Source organism: Canis lupus, chromosome 38, assembly GCF_048164855.1.
Source record: "Canis lupus baileyi chromosome 38, mCanLup2.hap1, whole genome shotgun sequence".
In the NCBI taxonomy this organism is placed as follows: Eukaryota; Metazoa; Chordata; class Mammalia; order Carnivora; family Canidae; genus Canis; species Canis lupus.
The window spans coordinates 6,486,796-6,507,753 of record NC_132875.1 but is presented as its reverse complement, the minus strand read 5'-3'; the positions used below and the strand labels follow the sequence as shown (position 1 = coordinate 6,507,753).

Here is a 20,958-nt window from a genome sequence, read left to right as displayed (position 1 = left end):
AGCAGGAGAAGATAGATAGATGGAAGGATAGAATTTCCTGGCTCCTCAGCTATCCTCTGCCCTCTGCCCAGAAACCTAATCCTGTGACCCAGCGCTCTCCAGGGGAATGAGCAGGGCATCGGCGTGATTCAGGCTGACTCAGAAAGTCCACCTGTCCCCGATCGGAAACAAAAGCCTGGTCTGGTTTGACGCAAAACCTACTCACAGACTTGAAGGAACACACAGTTTGAGATCAAACTTTTCCAGGAGAAAGCAAGACGTTAATTACAATGAGAACCCGAGAAATCCCCATGCCTCGATGCCCTAGGATTCCAGTCCCCCAGAAGAGATCGCCCAAGCTCGGGCTAAGTCCCCATGTCTCCCTGCTTTCTCTCAGAGCTGAATTATAAATCGTTAGGGAGTCGACCTGGTGAAGACACACACACGACACGGGTGCAGGCGTCTCTTGAGTTAAATGCTTCTTCTCAGACGACATCATCTCCTACTTCTTCCTCTACCAGTCCCCCGTCCCCCACTCCACACCCTGGTGCCCCTCAACATTCACCTGCCTATCCCCATGAAGCTCAGAGTTTTTCCTGTGCTGTGGGATGATTCGCTGAAAGCTAAAAACTCCCCATATCCCCAACCTTCCTTCCCTGAAGCCACCTCCCCAGAGAGTTCCTAGCTGCCACTGGAGGAAGGAGGAGTCTGTTGCCAGGGCAGAGGTATGGAAGCTTATTCCAGCATGGCGGGATGCTTCCCATATGGGAACTTACACAGGCCCCAAAGACAAGCTCAAAGGGAGGCTCCACGCGGTGGCGGAAGAGGTTCAGAAGCCCTCTGCATGCACAAATACTGCAACCATCACAGACCTTTGGAAGACCCAGATGGCCGAGCCTCTGCTTAGAGATGGCGCACGGTCACAGCTTGAGCCCACCAAGCAAGGGGCGCAGAGCTCGCTGGAGTCAGACAGCAGGCCCCCCGAGGGACCACTCTGCCAGAGATGATGGCCTACAGCTCCTAGAGAACACCCTGGGCAGCACACAAAGCCCCAAAGTCCGCCCTTCCGTGGGACTGGAGGTCAGAGGATCCCTCGGAGAGGAATGAAATCCAGGCTGGGGGGCTCCGTCAACTTATATACCTTTATTTGTACGGGTTAAGTTTTAAATTCTAAATTCAACAAAAAACAAAACCAAGGACACAACTCACTGGCAAGCAGAATTCCTCAAAGGCAGGCTTGACGAACGTAATGTACTGGGATAAAATCTGCTCAAGGTCCCTCCCTCTTTCGCTGATGTCCCTTAATACTATAAGAAAAGGAAAAACAAGAATCAAGAAAATGGTGCATGAGCCAACACGTGTCCGCCTTCCGTGAGGCAGACCCGGCTCACATGGACGCCACAATTACTCTGGATGGATGATTCACAAGCCGGATTCCTGAGAGACTTGACCAAGAGCAGGTCAGCAGCAGCTTCAAGAAAAACATGTTACATTTTTATGGCTATAGTCAAATTTGGCTCTGACCAAACGATCTCTGTCTGGCCCAAGCCAAGAGTCTCCTGGCTTCCAGCAGCATTTGACCCAAATAAAATGTCAGTGTGACACAACATAAAAAGCAGGACATTCCTGCAGAGCTTAGAACGGGAAATAGACGGGGCCCAGAGAGGCAGTGGGGCTCCCTGGCAAAGGGCCCCCTGCTCACCTGGGTGCTGTCCCCTTGCACTTACTTACCTGTGTGCAGTCCACTGACCTACTGCCGACGTGCCACCTGATTGCGCCTGGCTCCCCCCCACATTTCAGCCCCTACGGGGTGGAGGGCAGGCAGAGGGTCCAGCTGTGGTCAGCCATTCCTGCTAACCCCAAGCACAGAGGATTGCGAGCAGAACACCACTTAGGTGAAAGATGACCACACCACGGTGTTGGAAACGGTGAGCTGGAGGTGTAGGGCCACCTGGATGGGTCCACGCTCACCATCTTCCACCTTCTTCCTCTGGGGCAGTGGTTCAGGGGCTTGCATCAAACACCTTCATTATTTTAATAGAGCCTCTTGTCAAACAAAACAAAACATAAAAACAGAAAAGGGTCTGACCACCACCGAAGGGACTGGAGTCCTGGCTCGGCCACTCTACGCTAACTGCCCTGAGCCTCAATTTCTCCCCCAAACTGGGTAATGAGAGTTTGGGAGGAGATTCTCTCAGTCAAAACACCCCTCCCTACAGATGTTTTGTAAACCTTAGTACCACAGCCGCTCAATCTTCCACCTCCCACCCCAAAGGGGAACCCTGTCCATCAACAACCACTCAGGAAGGCCCCTGGGCTCCTCGAGACCATAGGTTCTGGCGTCAGTGTGGGAGGAAACTCACTGCAAACAAACCAGGGAATGCCTGTGGGTGAATTTCTGGAAAGCCGTGTCTCTAGGTGATTGTGTGCTTCACGTGCGCGTGCACCTGTGCAGGCAGGGGCAGGAAGGAGGGAGGTGCCTGTGATTAGGACTCGGGCTGGCAGGGACCTGGGAGCTCAGACGACTAGAAGACTGTCAGGAAGACCACATTCCAGAGGGTCAGGTGACAGTGCCATAGCAGTGACTCCTCTAGCAGCTCCTCAATCTACAGGGAGATTGCTCTGCTCTGATGAGCCCGGGTCATCAGAGGGTTGGCTGGTCGCTGATCAAGGGTCAGGACTTGCCTCGGGGCCCAGGCTAGCGGCGGTGCCTCCCCGAGCCAGGAGATGGTGTTCTCAGGCATTCTGAGGCGGGGCCCGGCGGCTGGGCCAGGGAGACGTGGCCAAGGAGGCCGAAGAGCCGCCACGTGGCTCAGCCCCACAGGCCTCCAGGGCCCTTGGCACGCCGGCCACCGAGCTCCCCTCAGCCAAAACACACAGCCAGTGTGGCCTCCAATTCTTCACGTCTCCAGATAAAGTACAAAGCAAAAAAAAAAAGGAAGCCAGGGCAAAGGGTATCAGGACCAGGGAAAAAAACAAACACAGGCCTGCCCGCACTTAGGCAGCCTTTCCTCAGAAGTCCTGCAGAGGCCTGATGTGCTTGTTTCACAGGACACGCTTTTCACACAAGTGCTGATGGCTCTGGCAGCACGGGAACCTTTGTCCAGCACGCACACACGGGCACACGGCCTCTCACGTAGCTCTGCTACTGCCCTGAGCCCAGGCCCGCGGCTCCCTGGTGACCCGCAGACCCGAGAGCTTCACCTGCCACGCCACTGCGGAGGGGAGAGTCACACAGAGTCGGCTCTGGGGGCCCACGGCGACCCCTGGGGCCACCACGGAGAGCACGGCAGGCAGAACGGAGCTGGATTTGAATCCTGACCCCTCCCTCTTACCTCTGTGACCTTAGACAGGTTATTCGACCTCTGCAAATCTCATTTTCCTTAACTGTAAAACAGAGACATGATACAGAGACTTCCTCATAAGGTCAGGAAAACAGGGAGACGTACAGAAAACCTCAGTACCGTGGCTGGTGCATCGTGTGCGTTCATCAACCTGAGCTCCTACCATGGGTTATGGTGTAACAGAATCTGGGAAGCTTCTAGGGAGCGATGGCTCCCTGACAGAGCAGACTCCTGGGAGGGCAGCATCGGTGTGCTCAGGTGGGCTCAGGTGGGCTCAGGTGAGCTCAGGTGGGCTCAGGGGGGCAGGTCAGACCCAGCTGAGAGCTGAGGGAGGGGAGGTCTTGCGGCGCTCCAACACGTGGGAAGACGCAGGGGAGAGGGAGAAACGGGACAGAGAGGAGCCACCCACAGTTTCTACCCCAGAAAAGGAAACAGGAAATGGGTGAGAATGCTGCCCAGATGCTGGGAATGTGCAAAAGCAAAAGGCATCACCCACCTCTGCTCCCCAAGAGCCTTCCACCAAGTCATCACGTTCAGCACCCTGAGACCCCTCCTGAGCTGGGTCGGGACAGCACAAGGCCAGACAGGTCACTGCTCCCCAGTCTCCCCAGTGCCCCGCTCCTCAGGCCGAGTCAGGAAACAGGGCCAAGCCAAGGACTGACTCAACAGGGTCTTGGCACAACCCAGGAACTCCAGGGACTCGAAACCCTGGTCATCACTCTGACTCGGCACATTTGCTCGGAAAGGAAAGGCCCGTTCCGAAGAGGGGGTAAAGGGCAGGAAACAACCCGTCTGCCCACCTTCCCGGCTTGGCTTCCACGGCCGCCCTTCCAAAGCCACCAGGGCTCCTCTGGTCAGCCAAAGCCAAGGACGAGATCTAGAAGGACCCGGACTAAATTACAATTCCTCCATGGCTCAGTCGATTGATTCACTTTGAAAACTAGTCAAGGAAACGTGTTGCCGTAGTGAACACAACAGACTGTCCCAAGGTCCACTGCAGCCCTGACGCTGTGGGAACAGGACACAGAACTAGAGCAGGGGAGAGGGCAGGGGTCAGCCCTCCGTGGCCCCCTCAATTCTTCCCGGCCCCCGAATTTGAGGGTGGGTTAGAGTACATAACACACACGGAGGGACGGTGAAAGCTGGAAGAAGCCAATACCCCCGCAGTACGAGGGGTTCCCAGGGGATGGAGGTCAGTCTTTCCAAGGCTGCATGGCCCCACACGGAGGAGTCCTGGGATCCTGACCCCAGGGGTCGCAGGGCCAGGAAGCAGGACATGCGGTGGGGGTAAAAGCGGGACCCCAACCAAGTCTGCAGGAACTTCTTCTGCCCAGCGGCTGCTCCTGACGAACCCACCCTCCCTTCCCACAAAGCACATGCCAGGCATGGTTTTTGTCCTACGTGGGCAGAGAATGAATTTGTAGAAACAGCATGTGGAGAGGCCCTGCCAAGTCCACCACGGAAGGGACTCGCCAGCAGGTGACACGAGAAGACAGAAGGTCTGCGAGGAAAAGCGGCAGCCTCCCCGGGAGCAGCGGGGATGCGGGGGTGATAGGACCGACCCGGAGAAACCCCACGGGTGCCGCCGTCACCTCATGTCCCTCTCCCCACCCCCGGTTTCACACAAGGATCCCGGGACAAGGGAGCAAGAGGGGGATCTTCTGTGTCATCGGCGCCACGATGATCTGTTTGAATCACAGGCCAAGAGAGTCTGATTTCCAAGGACCCTGAATCCTGTAGTTCTCGAGCCTGGTTCTCACCTCCTGCACCTCGGCTCGCGCGCCCTCCTCCCTCAAACATGACTGCACCGCGACGATGCCATCAGCCCCGCGTCCCAGCTCCTGAGGACGTGGTGACCCCCCAGAGCTTCTGACCAGTCCTGGAGGGAAACTCAGGAAAACAGAACGTCCACTATCTCAGGCAAAGCAGGCTTCTGATCCGACACGCGGACTGTTACCAACCAACGCCCCACCAGGCATTTTTCCTGCGTTTGCCCCTCATCCTCACGACCCAGGGATACAGGTCGGTACCGAATCAACCCGTGGGATTACCCCTATTTGTCAGGTACAAAGAGGTTACGACATAACCTGCCCGAGGTCACCATATCTCTACTAGATGGTGAAATCAGGATTTAGGTCCAGTACATGGGACTCCAGTCTTTTCACCTGGGTGTATCGTGCTGCCTCCCTGATTTGGCAGAGTAATGGGGACATTGAGCAGATCAACCAAGGCAGGACCTGGGTTTGGGAACTAAGGTGATAAACCAGGCCCTGGCGCAGATGCATGAGGGACGGGCAGGCTCAGGCCTTGACTATTAAAAAAGACCATGCAGCTCTTTCCTGGCCAAAGTCACGACCCTAAAAACAGGCCAGTCCCCTTCATATTACCCATTAAGAAACCCGAGCCTGGGACGTCACACGAGTCCCAAGAGCCACCACCAAAGTCCCAAAGCTAGCTGAAGGCTGTGGACTAGAATATGGGCCTGCCACTCTCCTGTCGTCCATCGCGGAGTTCTATCCCTCCCCGACCCCACCTAGGAGCAGAAGTTGTCACCGCAACTCACTTCTCATCAAGTGCAGACGCTACTCCTGGGGAGGACAAAACTCAGGGACTCATTCCTCTATATTCTGCTGGTTCTGTTTGTGAGTTCTTGCAAAAAGAGGGCTTAAGTGGATAAACCACAAATTTGTTTCATGAGCCGAGAAAAGAAATCATCACAGGCTTTGAGGTCAGAAGGGCTGGAACTTAAAAAATCCTGCCCATGATTTGCTCTGTGACTAGGAGCCACCCTTGTCACTTCCTGGGTCTCGTTCCTCTTCTGTGCAATGGGGATGCGCGACGGGGACTCGAAGTCTTGCTCACTTGCCTCCACTTCCCTTTCTCTCTTCCTCGCCCATACCCTGCCGTGGCCCCCACGGGGGGTGGGGGGGTGGGAGGTGGGGGCTGTCATGTTCTGACTCTGCTTGTACCATCATGTCCCTCCCCAGCCCTCCCCGCCCTGCCCAGCCCCACCTCCTGCAGCAGCCCTACCTGCAGTCTTCACTCCCATCTGCTCCATCAGAGTCATCTCCCCAAAAGAGACTCAAGGCCCTTTCACTTGCCCTGCTCAAAACCCCTCGGTAGCTCTCTCCCTGTCTACCAGGGACCAAATAGGAAGCCACAGCCCCTATGATCTGCCCCAAGTAATGTCTAGCATCTCTTTGGTCAGCCTTCTAGGAACTCCAGCCACCTGCTTCCCAGAACAAGCCCTGTGGGTCTGCATTTGCACCGTGATTTCTTGGGTTGTCTACGTCATCACCCTCGCACACCCCCATGAAGCCTCCTGATCCCCTCTAGTAGGAGCAAGTGCTCTGCTCAATGTCCTGCGGAGCTGAATTCATGGGCTCCACTCCCCAGCAAAGGGCAGTTCTGTGTCCTCAGGACACCAGGCAGAAACTCACTCAGGCACACCCTCAGTAAGGGCTGCATAGGAAGCGACCGACCGACCCTGCTCCGCAGCTGGCCGGACAGCATGACAAAACTTCCACTGAGCTTTCTGGAAAAGAAAGGGCTAGAGAAGTGAGCTGCTGGGACAGGCTGCCCCGTGCTGCAGGTACTAGGTATTCATTCCTGCCCCTGGATGGCCTACAGTTAGCTCCTGTCTTGATTACGAAAACCATGAGGAACTGGGCATTTAATCACACTTTTTCCCAGCGAAACCAAAACGTAAACTTCTTATTTCATCTCCGTGACCTCAAAAACCTTTCATCATCCAAAAAAAAAACCCACAGAGACTAATCCCTCCTCAGATGTCACCCAATGTTTGAGCAGCAGGACATCCTGGGCTGAACTGACTCAGTTGGACTGGGCCACCCACCGGGGGCACCGGAGGCTCATAGGACGCACCTCTGCGGGAGAGCCGGGTGTCCGCATCTGTGTCCACGAAAAGCTTCATCTGGAACAGGTCTCGCACCTCCTGGGAGTAGAAGGCCAGGATCCCTTCAAAGAGCACCACATCCGCGGGGTAGACAGTGACTGTCTCCTCCTTCCTGCAAAGCACAGAGCAGATGATGGGCTGAACCAGGCAGGGCAAGCACAGGGAGGAGGACACAGCATCTGTCCTGAGTCTGGGGTCCTTCCCCATACTCGTACAGCAGGACCAAAAGGGGGAGCTCACCCCCCAGCCCTGCTGAGCCCTCGGACCACCAACGAAGACCCGCCAAAGGGCCATCACCACTGGGGCAAAGGTCTCCTCTGACCAGTTCTTCTGAACTGTCTCCTGGGGACAGATAACATGCTGTTGAACGCACAATAGCAACAGACAGAAGCAGATGTGATTTCTTCTTTTCCCTGGAGGCGTCTCCAGGAATGCTCTCGTGCCGGAATTTAAGGAAGCTAAAGCTGAACTTTCACAAAACAGAAACTCACAGTTTTCTCCCAACAACCCCACCCCTCCCCCTCTGCGGAGGCAACTGGTAGGAGGCAGGAAGGGATGGGAGAGGAGGAGGCAGAAAAAGGAAGCTGCGGGAAAGAGGGGAGAGGAGAGGAAGCATCTACAGGGAAGGAAAGCCTCCGGAGCTCCGTTGGGTCTGGCTCTACCACAAGCAGCATTGTGGCCACGGGTCAGGGCTGTGGGGTGCTCCTCCCCCCCCAACCCTCCTCGATGAGGCAGGGGTACCCATTACCTCTCCATCTACCCCACAGGGTCGCGATCTGATTCTGTCCTAAGCATCACCTACTGCCTCTTGCTCAAAAGTCACTGAAAGGGAAGTAATAGTAACCGCTGCAAGGCTTACGTGGACATTTATGAGTAAAACCCAAGAAAACAAATTTTTTTAAGGTTCTTTAAGACAATGGGTTTATCGGTGGAAACATAGGGAAGTCGGCGGCTGCCAAAACAAGAGGATGCGCTGAACTTCCCTCCCATAAACACTCTTTGATTCCTTATTAGCTCAGAGCCTTGGGTTCCTGTCTAAATTCTAAGGCAGGCGCTGCTGGAACGACTACCAAAGTGGCAGAATGTGGGGCAGAAAAGACAACAGAAGAGGACCAGGTGAATAAGAGTAGGAGACACTGTGCAACAGTGATGTTCTCTGGATGCACACAGAATCATCTAGGGAGCTTTTAAAAAACACCTATCGGGACGCCTGGGTGGCTCAGCGGCTTGGCGCCTGCCTTCGGCTCAGAGCATGATCCTGGAGTCCCGGGATCGAGTCCCACATCAGGCTCCCTGCATGGAGCCTGCTTCTCCCTCTGCCTGTGTCTCTGCCTCCCTCTCTCTGTCTCTCGTGAATAAATAAATAAAATCTTAAAAAATATAAAAATAAAATCACCTATGCCTGGGGGCACCTGGGGGGGCACAGTCGGTTAAGAGACCACTCTGGGTTTCAGCTCAGGTCGTGATCTCAAGGTCATGTGCCTGAGCCTCTGCACTCAGGGGGACATCTGCTTAAGATTCTCTCTCCCTCTCCCTCTGCCCCTGTGCATGCATGCACTCTCTCTCTCTCAAATAAGTAAATAAAATCTTAAATTACAAAAAAAAAAAAAATGTATGCCTAGGCCCTGTTCCCACGGGGCTCTGATTTTATGAGTCTAAGGCAGAGCCAGAGCACTGGTCTTTTTTATAAAACCGCCCCAGATGTGTCTAATGTACAAACCAGGGTTGAGGAGAGCCCGTATGGAGGAACATCGCCTACCAGAAAACAGGGTGCCCACCATGGCTCAGGATGAAGAACCTAACTGGGCAGAGTTCAGAAGGGAAATGGGCTAGAAAAGAGGCTCCGTGAGTGAGTAAAATTATGAGCCACTGTGGGCAACTGCCCTGCACCAAGGAGGGGACTGAAGAGTCTCTGCTGGGAAAAAGCAAATGTGTGTATGTTGGGGTGGGGAAGGGCGGGCTCCCGGGGCTCCGTCTGGAAAACACACTACCAGGGAGCACCGTGACCGTGCTAGGGGTACGTAGGCCCACGCCAGATCAAGCGCGGATCAGGACACCCAACAAATAAACACGAACAAGGAACAGATGGTTTTCCAATTCAACAAACATGTCTTGGTCCTAGGAAAGCCAGGGGAACGTAACTGTGCTGTTGTTGCAGCTCCAAGAGGTGGGAATCGATCCCTACCCAAGTGCACATGTACATTTAGAGAGGAGAACCCTTCAAAACAGCCCAGAGCTTAAAAAAAAAAAAAATCTATTGGGCAACTGCCAGCCCAGAACGTACAAGGAGCCACACTTGGTGCAATGTTCCATTTACAAGTTCAGAGTCTGGCTGGGAAGTTCACAGGGTAACCTAATCCCAGCTTCTCATTTGGCTTTTGAGCAAGAGTGAAGCCAGAGAAGGGTATTTACAGCAAACGAGTGTCTTCTCTTTCTCGGTCCAGCATCGGTTTGTGGGTCACCACGGAAGGCCCGTGCCTGGGTTGGGAGCAGAGAACTCCGAACAGCTGAGTGCGGAACAAGTGGCCTGGAGAGCTGGGGGGACTGCTGTGGTCTAAGGTGGTCGGGAAAATGTCTCACAAAGACACAGGCCATGGGCCACCAAACAACAGGGTTATACAATATACGATTTGAAAGGGATCGGGAGGAAAAAGAGAAGTGAATCATGTCTGGATGGGGAATTCTGCTGGGGTTTCTTTTAAGACCTGAATCTGACAGAGGTCAGGATGCACTAGCTGCCCCTCCGCGCCTCCTGCATCTGGTCAGGTCCTGCCTCCTGCCAACCACCCCTACTTCCGCCGCCTGACCTCAGGCCCTTGTGAGTCTCTCACTTGGTACCACTCCAAGGGCTTTATAAATAGCATCGTGGATCCTCTCTTCCTGCCACCAAAAGATCTGCTCCCACGGAACAGCCATCTGTGACTCCCTATTTCCAGCGCGTTCATGCTCCGGCCCCGGCGTCCCCAGTCTTTCCCATCTGAGGCCTGCCTGCCTGCTTCCTAGCCACTCTTCCCGCACCCTGATCCCCATCCTGCCACTCCTCACCACCTCCAGTTCCCCACTGAGCTCATCCCCCAAATCCTGCCCGACCCATTACCTTGCAAATCCCCTTCCCCAACAAATTCTTATGCTTTCCAATATATAGCTTAAATATCATCTCTCTACATATTAGAGAGGTGATAAATATTACCTTAAATATTGTCTCTCTACATCCCGCTCTAAATACTCCAAGCCTGTCCTCTCTCCTTTACACTCTTCCAAGGGCTCTGATTTAGTTGTCAGGCTGCATTTCGACTCTGTAGCAGTGCCCCGCCCTGGACCTGAGAGGTCCCTGGTCTCTTGTGGACTGGACATCACCACCACGCCCTCCTGAGGCTAGAAACTACAAATCCCAGAACCCTTTTCCCTCTGTGGTGCTTTGCCAATGGGAAACGTCGAAGATGATACAAAACCCAGATAATTTTTAGGTCTTACTAGCCACACAAGGCCACTCTGCAGACACTGCACAAGCCCCCCCACCTTGCAGGCTGGGGCCCACAGTTGGCAGCTTTGTGGACTTGCCTCGGACCCTGGTTTCATCTCCAGTGCCCCAGGCTGCAGCCTCCCAGGTCTTAGCAATCCCAACCCCCCTCAACACTCTTATTAGCTCCAATTCCTGTACTAAACCCCTTTATTCCCGCACGGTCTGTGGTGCTTTGATACTGGAGGTGCATCTTGTTCTTTTGAGTTTTGGGCACAGTGGCATCTGGTCCAGGGTAGGACATGCTTCGGAAGATGCTAGTGAGGGGTGGGGGTGAGAAGCAAAGCAGCCTGGCCTTCCAGGACAATGTGTTCACTCTCTTCCTCCTCCAACCAATCTTTGCCACACCCTCCAGTCCTGGGAAAGGCACAGAACGTGTGAGGAAACCCGTGTCAAAGGCCAGCTGAGATATGTACTCAAAGAACACACGGGGCAATAAAGACAGGCTTTTAATGATGGAAACATTTGGTAGTTAAAGATGCATGAAATCTAATTTCCCATTTTAAAAAAGAGAAATAGGGATCCCTGGGTGGCTCAGTGGTGTGGCGCCTGCCTTCAGCCCAGGGCATGATCCTGGAGTCCTGGGATCGAGTCCCACATCAGGTTCCCTGCACGGAGCCTGCTTCTTCCTCTGCCTGTGTCTCTGCCCCCCCCCCCCCTCATGAATAAATAAATAAAATCTTTAAAAAATTTAATTAATTAAAAATAAAAAAAGAGAAATCCACTCATGAGATTGAAAGGAATCATGAAAAGGAAGAATGAAAGCAGGTGGGAGAAACTTTTAAAACAGCACAGAGCTGAAAGCAACACATTCAGTGTAGGAGGAACTACACGTGCTTTCTCTGCCCTGTCAGAAGTTTAGAGATGACCTGGGAAGTCCTCAAAGGAGACAGAGTGAGCAAGGGGTCCTGGGAGACTCGAGGGAGCCTGGGGGCCTGGCCGGCTGGAGTGAAGTCCTGCAGGAGCCTCGCGTAAGCACTCAGAGGGAAGGAAGATGAGCCCCCCGGCCCTCTAGGCCTCATCAGGAGCAGGAACACAGATCGGCAGAAAGGACATGACGGAGAAACTCTCTTGAGAGTTTAGCGTCTGGTCTCTGGCAGCCTCAGGGCCCTCACACCTTGACACCTCTCTGCGAGGTCCAACCACGGGAGAAGAAAGAACAGTTTCCTTTGTTCTGTTTCCTGTGTCCTCTGCCCAGCCCCCTCACATCATATTCCAGGAGCAAGAGCTCAGGGATGTGAATCAGGACAAATGTATAGTCCCCTCACCTGAGCCCAAATTCATGAACCTGTTCTTCCAGAGTCAGCAAAACGTGATGAGCAGACCATTCCAGGAGGTGCCGGATAAACTCCCCAACTGGTGCACAACACCTATGGCTGCACACGGCCACCCCTACTGCCAACAGGCCGCTATGGGCATGGGGCAGGAGAGGACACAGCCCCGAGGCCCCCAAAACGGGAACAATCTGGGAGCGGCAACCAGCAGCGGCCCAGCCCCCAACAGCTCACTTACCGGGAATGGGAGACAAAGTCATACACAGGAATCTGCACTGTTTTCCCTTCAGTGATTTCTTTGAGGGTTTTGAAGATGAGTTCATTGTCAAAGGCATCTGAAGGAAATCAAACTGTTAAAATGGCTCTTGATTTTAAAATGCTTTCTCCTGTAATCATACACATCTATTTCACCCAGAAGAGCACATTCACCCCCACCAAAAAAAAAGCCAGATGTCTACCCTAAGCAGAAGGCAAACTTCCTGGATCTCAAAATAGAATCGTAATCGAATGCGGTCTGAGAAACTCATTTTTTTTCTACCTATCTCACCCTTGGCCTCAGACATCTATCTCTCCTCCATGTATAGCTGCTGTCTTGGGAACTGGCCTACGATAACCTGGAAATCATTCGCACGACTAGGGGATGTGCGTACACAAGTTTTGATTCCAGGCACCAAGTTTTAATTCCAACAGTTGCAAGAACCAAGACCAGTTAAAGGGTGATGTGCGGATCTGGGACCGTCAGAGCATTACTCAGGCAGACATCCTGGACTGTCCATGGTCCTTTCTGCCAGTGGGCTGAGTTTCACACCCTGCCACGTGCAGACACATGTGGGATGGGGGGCGGGGGGAGGGGAGCAGGGGCTGCTTCAGATCACAGGAAGCAGAAGAACCAGCCGTGTTTGTGCTAGCCCGTGTCTGGCCAATCTCAAGGAACAGGCTCACGTGGAGTCACCCCTGTTCAGAGGCAGATGCAATCCATATTCAATAAGCCACACATTGAGTGATGTGTTCCAAAATTCCTTCTTTAGGCCCCACCATAAGCCCGAAGGTATTTATTAATCTTCCATTTTTTATTGATAGAAAAGAGATTCCGAGGAGTCAAAGAGCTCCCTCGATCAACCAGCACACACACGCACACACACACACCCTCAAGTCCTGACTCACCCGGGTGATCAAAATTGAACTGGCCCTTCAGGGCTTTGGCCTTCTGCTCCGAAGTGAGGACACGATAGAAGCTATCCTGGCTCAGGATGACCACCTGCTTCTGGCGACAGTCCACCTCATTCTGTCCCAGGAGCTGCACAATCTTAGCGCAAACAGAAGACTGTGGAAAAGAAGAGAAGGCCAAGGATTAGAGGGAGAGTCACCAACTGATGCACACGCCCTATGCAAAGAGCTTCGGGAAGGAAGACTCCAAAGGCTACCATCTTGTCTGAGGGATCAGAAGGCTAAAGGAGAAAGACAGCCTGCTGAGAGGCAAGTGGGGGGTGCGGGTCCTCAGAGTCTCTTCCTCCCCTTCCTAAACACAACTTACTATTCGCAGGTATCTATCTGCAGGGGGTTGCAGCGGGGAGGACAGTAATTTCTGCCTCTTCTTCCACAAAATCTTTTCTAAAGTCCCTAATAACAAAGGAACACGAGGGACACCTGGGTGGCTCAGTGGGTTAAGCACCTGCCTCAGGCTCAGGTCATGATCCCGGGGTCCCGGGATGGGGTCCCGTGTCACCAGCCTCCCCGATCAGTGGGGCGTCTGCTTCTCCCTCTCCCTCCTCCTCCCTTGCTCATGCTCTCTTTTCTCGCAAATAAATAAATAGGTAAGATAGATAAATTAAAAAAAAAATTTTAAATAAACAGGAATACAAACTTATTTATCCCTGCTCATGCCCCAGTACAGACACACATGAAACAGCAGAAAGTGGACAGAGGGCACCCTGACGACGTGCTGAAGGCTCAGAGGGCCCCTGGGTCATGCAGTGACAGCGCATGCACGTGGACTCAAAACCCATGGCCAGGGAATCCGGCCAGTTAGCCGCCAGGGCAACGTCATGGCTTTCATCCTACGTCCATGGGTTCCTTTTTGCTCTAGTGCATATCCATGGACTTGCTCACACTCACAGTGAGCCTAGTGGCCACTTCACAGACGTGTGCCACCTCTTATGGACTAGAAGGACATGGGACTCCATAACACGACCAACGCCTAAAACAACATGGGGTATCCCTGCTCCGAATGGGGCAGCGGGTTCCAGGTGACCGCAAGCCTACACGCTTTGTGTCGTGGTGTGGGCAGTACACACAGCTACCTGTGATATTGCGAAAATGAGAAATACATATTTAGTCCTTGCATTTCTGGCACACAGTTCTCAACATCAATTTCCTAAGTGAGGGGAGCGGCACACCGGTCTTTGTTATGTTAACAAGGAGGCTTCTGGAAAGCACCTAAGGATGGGGCCAGTTGCCAGAGGAACCAACCCTGTGATTAGCAGGTTAGAACTTTCCCTCCTATCTCCCTGACCTCCTGGGAGGGGAGGAGCTGGAGGCTGAAATCAGTGGCCAACACCAACGATATAACCGGTCCTGCTGATGTCATGAAGTGTCCATACAAACCCAAGAGGATGGGGTCTGGTGAGCTTCCTGGTTGGTGAACACGTGGAAATGTGGGGAGAGTGTCCGAGAATTGCTTGTTGATATGGGGAAGCCCCCCCTCAATACACACACACACACACACACACACCTGCTGGAACTGGAATAGGGTACAGAACCTAAAATCTACCTCTTTTTCTCTCCCATAATAGAGTCCCCATAAAAAGAAAAGCATAAAAACAAGCACATTAAAAAAAAAATGAGATAGTAAAGGACAGTATTTATCAAATGGCTTGTTTCTTTTTTCCATTTCATACATATTAATCTAAAAATAAGAATGTCTACATTACAAACACCCACAAGCCGTAGCCAAGCCTCCTTATGGAGCTGGCTGACCTAATTATAAGAGATGAAAAATGTGGCATAGTTAGAGATTTCTGTGGCTCAGTCTTGCTTCACTGTGGAACTTACTTTACCAACTGGTTTTAACAAGGAAAAACCAGGACACTTTTATAAAGTTACATTTCCCATAAATTCTGTATTTGATTTCTCCAAGCGTAAGGAAAACTGGCCATTCCTGTTGCCCTAGTCAATCCACATGAGACTATTTTGCACAATATTTCCTGTTGTACAAAATGTGAGACACAACAAAATAAGGATCTTTGGAGGAATGATATTTTGACTCAATTGTTAATTATTTGAAAACTATTTTACTTTTCTGACATTTACCCGTATTATCAGAACAGCATTTAAAACAGGATTCTGGGAACAGCAGCTATGCCAGGAAAAAAAAAAATTATAGAAAGATAAAACTTGCACATGACTTAAGTTAGATTCAAAAATGAAAATACCACAACAGAATCAAAGGCTCTATACAATTATAAACTATACATTTTTAAACAGGTGCCAGCCCATCATTTCCTTTTCCTAACTCCCATCTGGTTCTTACATCCTAAGGCTACGCAGGGTAAAGTCTATAGATATAGCTTTTATTAGCAGAATTCTAGAAGACCAAAGAACAAAAATGAAAAGAAGGCTTCATAGGGCCAGATATTTAATCTACCTGATTATTCACAGGGTGGTATTTTTTACTTATAGTTAAGACCCGTTAAATATTTTTAAGTATGAATAGCAATCTCTCTACTACCAAAAAAAGTGTATATAACGAGGTTACATTACCTAATTTTGGAGGTAAACAATCATTTCCCTTAACCCAGGTACAACCAAGGACAAATGGGTACAATGGCCAACAAAATCGGGTTAATGAGCACATATAGAAAGCCAGTGTTCATCACAATTTCTTTTTTAAGATTGTATTTATTTGACAGAGAGAGAGAGAGAGGAGCAGACGGAGAAGGAAAAGCAGGACTTTCTCTACTGCGCAAGGAGCCAGATGCAGGACCTGATCCCAAGATCCCTGGATCGTGACATAAGCCTAAGGCAGACGCTTAACCGACTGAGTCACCCAGGCACCCCATCACAATTTCTTATCAAGGCTTAAGTCTTGCTGTTTTGTAGGTCCACAGCTATATGTCTCGGCTACATGTTTTCCATGGGCCTGTTTGGTGACCCTTTTTTCTACAAACACACCACCATCACTTATAACTGATTTATTAAGTCAGGCCCTAGGCCAGTGCTCCACTACAACCACCCCTTATAGTCACAAGCGCTATCCTTCCCCAGATGCGGAAACCAGGTGAAATGACTTGCCCACAAGCCTGCTTCCTTTTTTTTCCCCTCAACCTAAAATGTAGTCAGAAGTCCCAAGGCAGAAGTCCTTTATCATGGAGATAAATACCACTGCATGAACAAGTAAAGAAACACTTGTCTCCAAGTCAGTCTAGATTTTTCTAGTATTTTCTTTCTCCTGGAAGTTGTCAAAAATGGCCCCTAAAAAATCTAGACGGCTGTTGAATCAGGGGCAACAGGTACACAGGAGCTCATTATGCTATTCCTCTCCTTGAGGATAGGTTTGAATTTTTACACAACAGGGAGGAAGGAGCCCTACGGAGACGCCTCCTTGGGATGACTGAATGGTCTTTGCCTTCTTTAACCTCCTCTTCTTTCGCCTTTCATTTTAATTTACCTTTTCCCTAATCCTGCCCTCTTCAACAGGATGAAATGGAACTCCAAGGTGTCTCCTTCTCTCGAGAAAGGAAATAATGCATTAATGACTTAGGGCTGGAGAAGGCAGGCAGTCGTGAGCTTACAGAACACTAAAAGTAGGCAAGGCTGCAATCGCTGTGGTGGGCTAAGACTTAAAATAATTATGTAAAAAAAATAAAATAAAATAAATAAAATAAAATAATTATGTCATAGGAAGACAAACGCCGTAGGACTCCATTTAAAGGAGGTATCTAGGGGATCCCTGGGTGGTGCAGCGGTTTAGTGCCTGCCTTTGGCCCGGGGCGCGATCCTGGAGACCCGGGATCGAATCCCACGTCGGGGTCCCAGTGCATGGAGCCTGCTTCTCCCTCTGCCTGTGTCTCTGCCTCTCTCTCTCTCTCTCTCTGTGTGACTATCATAAATAAATAAAAATTAAAAAAAAAATAAAGGAGGTATCTAGAATAGTCAAATTCACGGAAAGTAGAAGAGAGGTTGCCAGGGGTTGAGGGCGGGGGGAAGTGGGGAGTTGTTCAAGGAGTATAGTTTTACTTTTACATGATGAAAAAGTTCTGGAGACTGGTTGCCCAACGATGTGGCTATACTTAATACTACAGAAATGCACGCCTACATATGGCTATGGTGGTGAATGTTACAGCTGGAGGTGGGCTTCGTTTTACAGGATATCTCCATATTCAGTGCAATGTATCCAGAATATATTCCTTCCTGCCACTTCTGGCACATTATTTTAAAGGTGGGGAGGTGAAAAATAAGCCAGATAGGACTGTGGGTTGCTGTCTGAATATATGGAGTGAAAGGCCAGGTCAACAGGAGGTTAATTTTAGAAGAAGGGGGAGGAAAAAAAATTATATATATGAATTTTTATACACATACATATGGAACAATCAGTGAAGGGGATATACACTTTCTTCCCTTGTATGGCATTTTGAAGACACCATCTCCTTTTAACTCCATTACAATAAGATGTAACTACTTTATCTCTTTTTTATCTAATGAGGAACCAAAGCTTAAAAGCCTTGCTCAAGGTCACAGGCCCGAATCTCAACCTGCAGGTCTTCTAACTCCGAATACCCAATCCTGTTCACTATGCCAGCACTGAAGCCCCAATATTCTCCATAAATGTACTCTACTTCCAGAGGTCAGTGATGGGGGAACGGAGACGGGGAAGGTATTGGTTAGGAATATGCTATGGAAAAAAAAAAAAAAAGGAATATGGTATGGTTTTGTCCCACTGCATCATGAGACTCAACATAACTGTAAATGTCACTGAATTTCAGATAAGTAAAGGCAGGCAAGTGATATCCGTTATGGAGAAGCTGAAAGTACACACACACACACACACACACACACACACACACACACACGTTCAAGGTATCTGGAACCTAAATTTGGAGTCTAACTGTTAGAAGCCAGCAACTGGGAGCCCAAAGGCTCTGTCGTTCTGGGAACATGCCAGCATTTGACCTGACGATCAGGCCAGGCCACCAGATGTGCTGACCCACGTGCCAGCCTCCTTTCTCAGAGACACACTTCCTATTCGGGAAGCCCCAGGAGCGAGCAGTTGCAGGCCCTCCCAGCTGGCCGATTCCAACAGGGCAGCTGAGCAGCCACGGGGTCCTGCACTGCCATCGCAAGTAGTATTGCTCTAAAACGATCCTTACATAGGACATGGCCCGGAGGGTCCAGACACCATCTAACCCTGCCATTTCGTGTGTGTGTGTATATATATATATACACACACACACACACACCCCTAATCCTTCAGGTCCTCTGTCCAGTCCTAATATTGCTGACAGAGTAAAACTAACAGAGCACTTGAGCTCTGGGTAGCTTCTTTGTTAAGAACCCTCCACCTCGGGGCGCCTGGGTGGCTCATAAATCCAGCTTAGAAGCACCTGGGTGGCTCAGTGAGCATCTGCATTTGGCTCAGGTCATGATGCCCGGGGTCCTGGGATCGAGTCCCACATAGGGCTCCCTGCATGAAGCCTGCTTCTCCCTCTGCCTGTGTCTCTGACTTTCTCTGTGTCTCTCACGAATAAATAAATAAAATCTTTTTTTAAAAAATGCCACTAACGGTGTCCAGCACGGCCCCCCAGACATTACATCACTCCTTTGGGGGCAGGGGTTGCTCCCCACCCAGCTCTGAAGCTCTAATTTACAGGCATGAAAAAACTAAAGTACCAGTAATCTGCCCTGGATAAGGTAAACTGCTGCTTGGATTCCCTGATCAAACTGACCACATGGTAGCAACAGGGACCAGATGCGCTCTGGTCATAGCCGTGAGGCCACCTGACTTGCGGTCCTGCATGCCCCAGAACCTATGCATTGCAGGTAGGTTCTCCTGGCTAGAACAATCACCACCACCCCTCCCCACATACACACATAAATACCTAAGTCAGAAACTCACTACGTTGCTATGTAATAAAAGTGTCTCAGGCACCAAAGGAACAGACACGGGTCAATCCAATAACCTACGAGCCCTGGAGCAGAAAGACCAACTGTGTCTCAACATCTGCTCCTGGAGCCTGGCAGGACTTGGTACCCTGAGGGCTCGCTCAAATGTGTGTCATGATTACCACCAAAAAGGTCTGAATTCATCCAGCAGACCTCCTTTTCCTTTAGACCCGATTTGTAAAAGCATAGCTTGCCCTGCTCATTTTTAGCATCAGCCTTCATTCCATCCTAAAGGACATAATGTAACTCAGGCAGGGACAGCTAGCTGTGCACACCCATATCTCAGCCCTGAGTTTTAGCTGGGCCTTGGCCCCGCTTCCCAGCCTCCCTTGCCCTTTCTGGTGACCATGCTAAGTTCTAATCAATTTGCTAATAAGCAGGAGTGTGAAGTGGCAGCTTCCTGGAATCTCCTTAAAGCATCATTATCCCTGTTGACTCTCCCTCCTGTTGGCTGGAATGCAGGCTGGATGGCTGAAGCACAAGTGGCCACTTTGCAGCCCTGATACCATGTGACTAAAGGTAGGGGAGCAGCTAAGTAAAGGAGTCCCAGACTGCAATGATCATAGAGCTGAGAGAGGAAGGACAGTGAGATAAATCATCTTTAAACACTGTTATTTGAGGCTTTCTGTCCTCTCCAACCAAAATGACCCTAATACTGTGGTCAACTTTCACATACCCAGTAAACCGTGTAACTATCCTCTTGAAAGCTGGGGTAATCGTCATGTCCTGGGCCATGAGGCTACCTTATTCAGCAGAGAAGCCACAGATATCTCAGCAACCAAATAATTTGCATGTGAGTTTTAAAAGGCAGGGTGAGGAGGACCACTTGCCTGAGGACCATTTGCCTGACCAAGGTCCCCAGACCACTAGGCACCTCTCTGCCACCTACCAGCTGTATCTACCCGGAGGTATCAGAGCTGAATTCAACATCCTCCCCACCTTCCAGTACTTGCTTGTGCTACAGGCGAAGCTCCACTGAGGAAGCAGTACCTAGGAGGGGGAAACCCAGATTATAAACAGTACCGGATAAGGAATTCCCCACAAGAGAAGCTCTCAGTTTTAATTCCCGATCCATACGGTGGGGCTGCAAAGGTAGGTTAGCCTAGAAAAACCCAAGTATGAGCCCGCACCAGAAAAATCCTGGTTGATCAACAGTCCCCAACATAAACATGATCCCAGGACTTTTTGGTGAATTGTCTGGCTCCTTTAGCTCCATTCCTAGGAAAGACATTTTAAGAACTCACTTCTGGGTTCGTAAAATTACATGTTTGGCCCTTCTCTCTTTAAGTCATGAGTGCTTACTGAAAAACCCTGTCAAGGAGCACTTCCTCATCAATTTAAACTGCTTTAGCATCAACTGGGGGTATAATGAACAATAGTCAACATTTAAGAACTACACAGAACATGCCAAATGCCAGCAACTGTTCTCAGGACTTTACAGATTACTCCCTAATCCTCAAACCAGTCCTTAGAAGGTGGGTGTTATCATCCCCACTTACACAGTGGGAGATGGGTACAGGGAGGCAGATGACAAAACTAACCCAAGATAATACAGCTAGGAAGCAACTGAACCGCTCTTTAAACTTTTTTTAATTTGAGAGAGAGAGTGCACGAGCTGGGGGAGGAGCAGAGGGAGAGGGAGAAGCAGACTCCCAGCTGAGCAGAAAGCCCGATGCAGGGCCCAATGTGGGGATGCAGGGCTCGATCCCAGGACCCTGAGATCATAACCTGAGCTGAAGGCAGACACTTAACTGACAGCCCCCCAGG

At 50.8% G+C, this 20,958-nt stretch overlaps 1 protein-coding gene across 2 annotated transcripts in view; it reads right to left on the bottom strand.

The window, feature by feature from the left end:
- UCK2 (uridine-cytidine kinase 2) overlaps positions 1 to 20,958 on the bottom strand; it is a 104,065-nt gene that overhangs the window by 6,069 nt on the left and 77,038 nt on the right. For both annotated transcript variants that reach the window (XM_072814629.1, XM_072814630.1), the window contains 4 exons: positions 13,198 to 13,357; positions 12,272 to 12,368; positions 7,209 to 7,351; positions 1,189 to 1,286 (listed from right to left, as the gene is read on the bottom strand). In XM_072814629.1, coding sequence (XP_072670730.1) covers positions 1,189 to 1,286; positions 7,209 to 7,351; positions 12,272 to 12,368; positions 13,198 to 13,357 — 498 coding nt within the window. The remainder of the gene's footprint in view (positions 1 to 1,188; positions 1,287 to 7,208; positions 7,352 to 12,271; positions 12,369 to 13,197; positions 13,358 to 20,958) is intronic.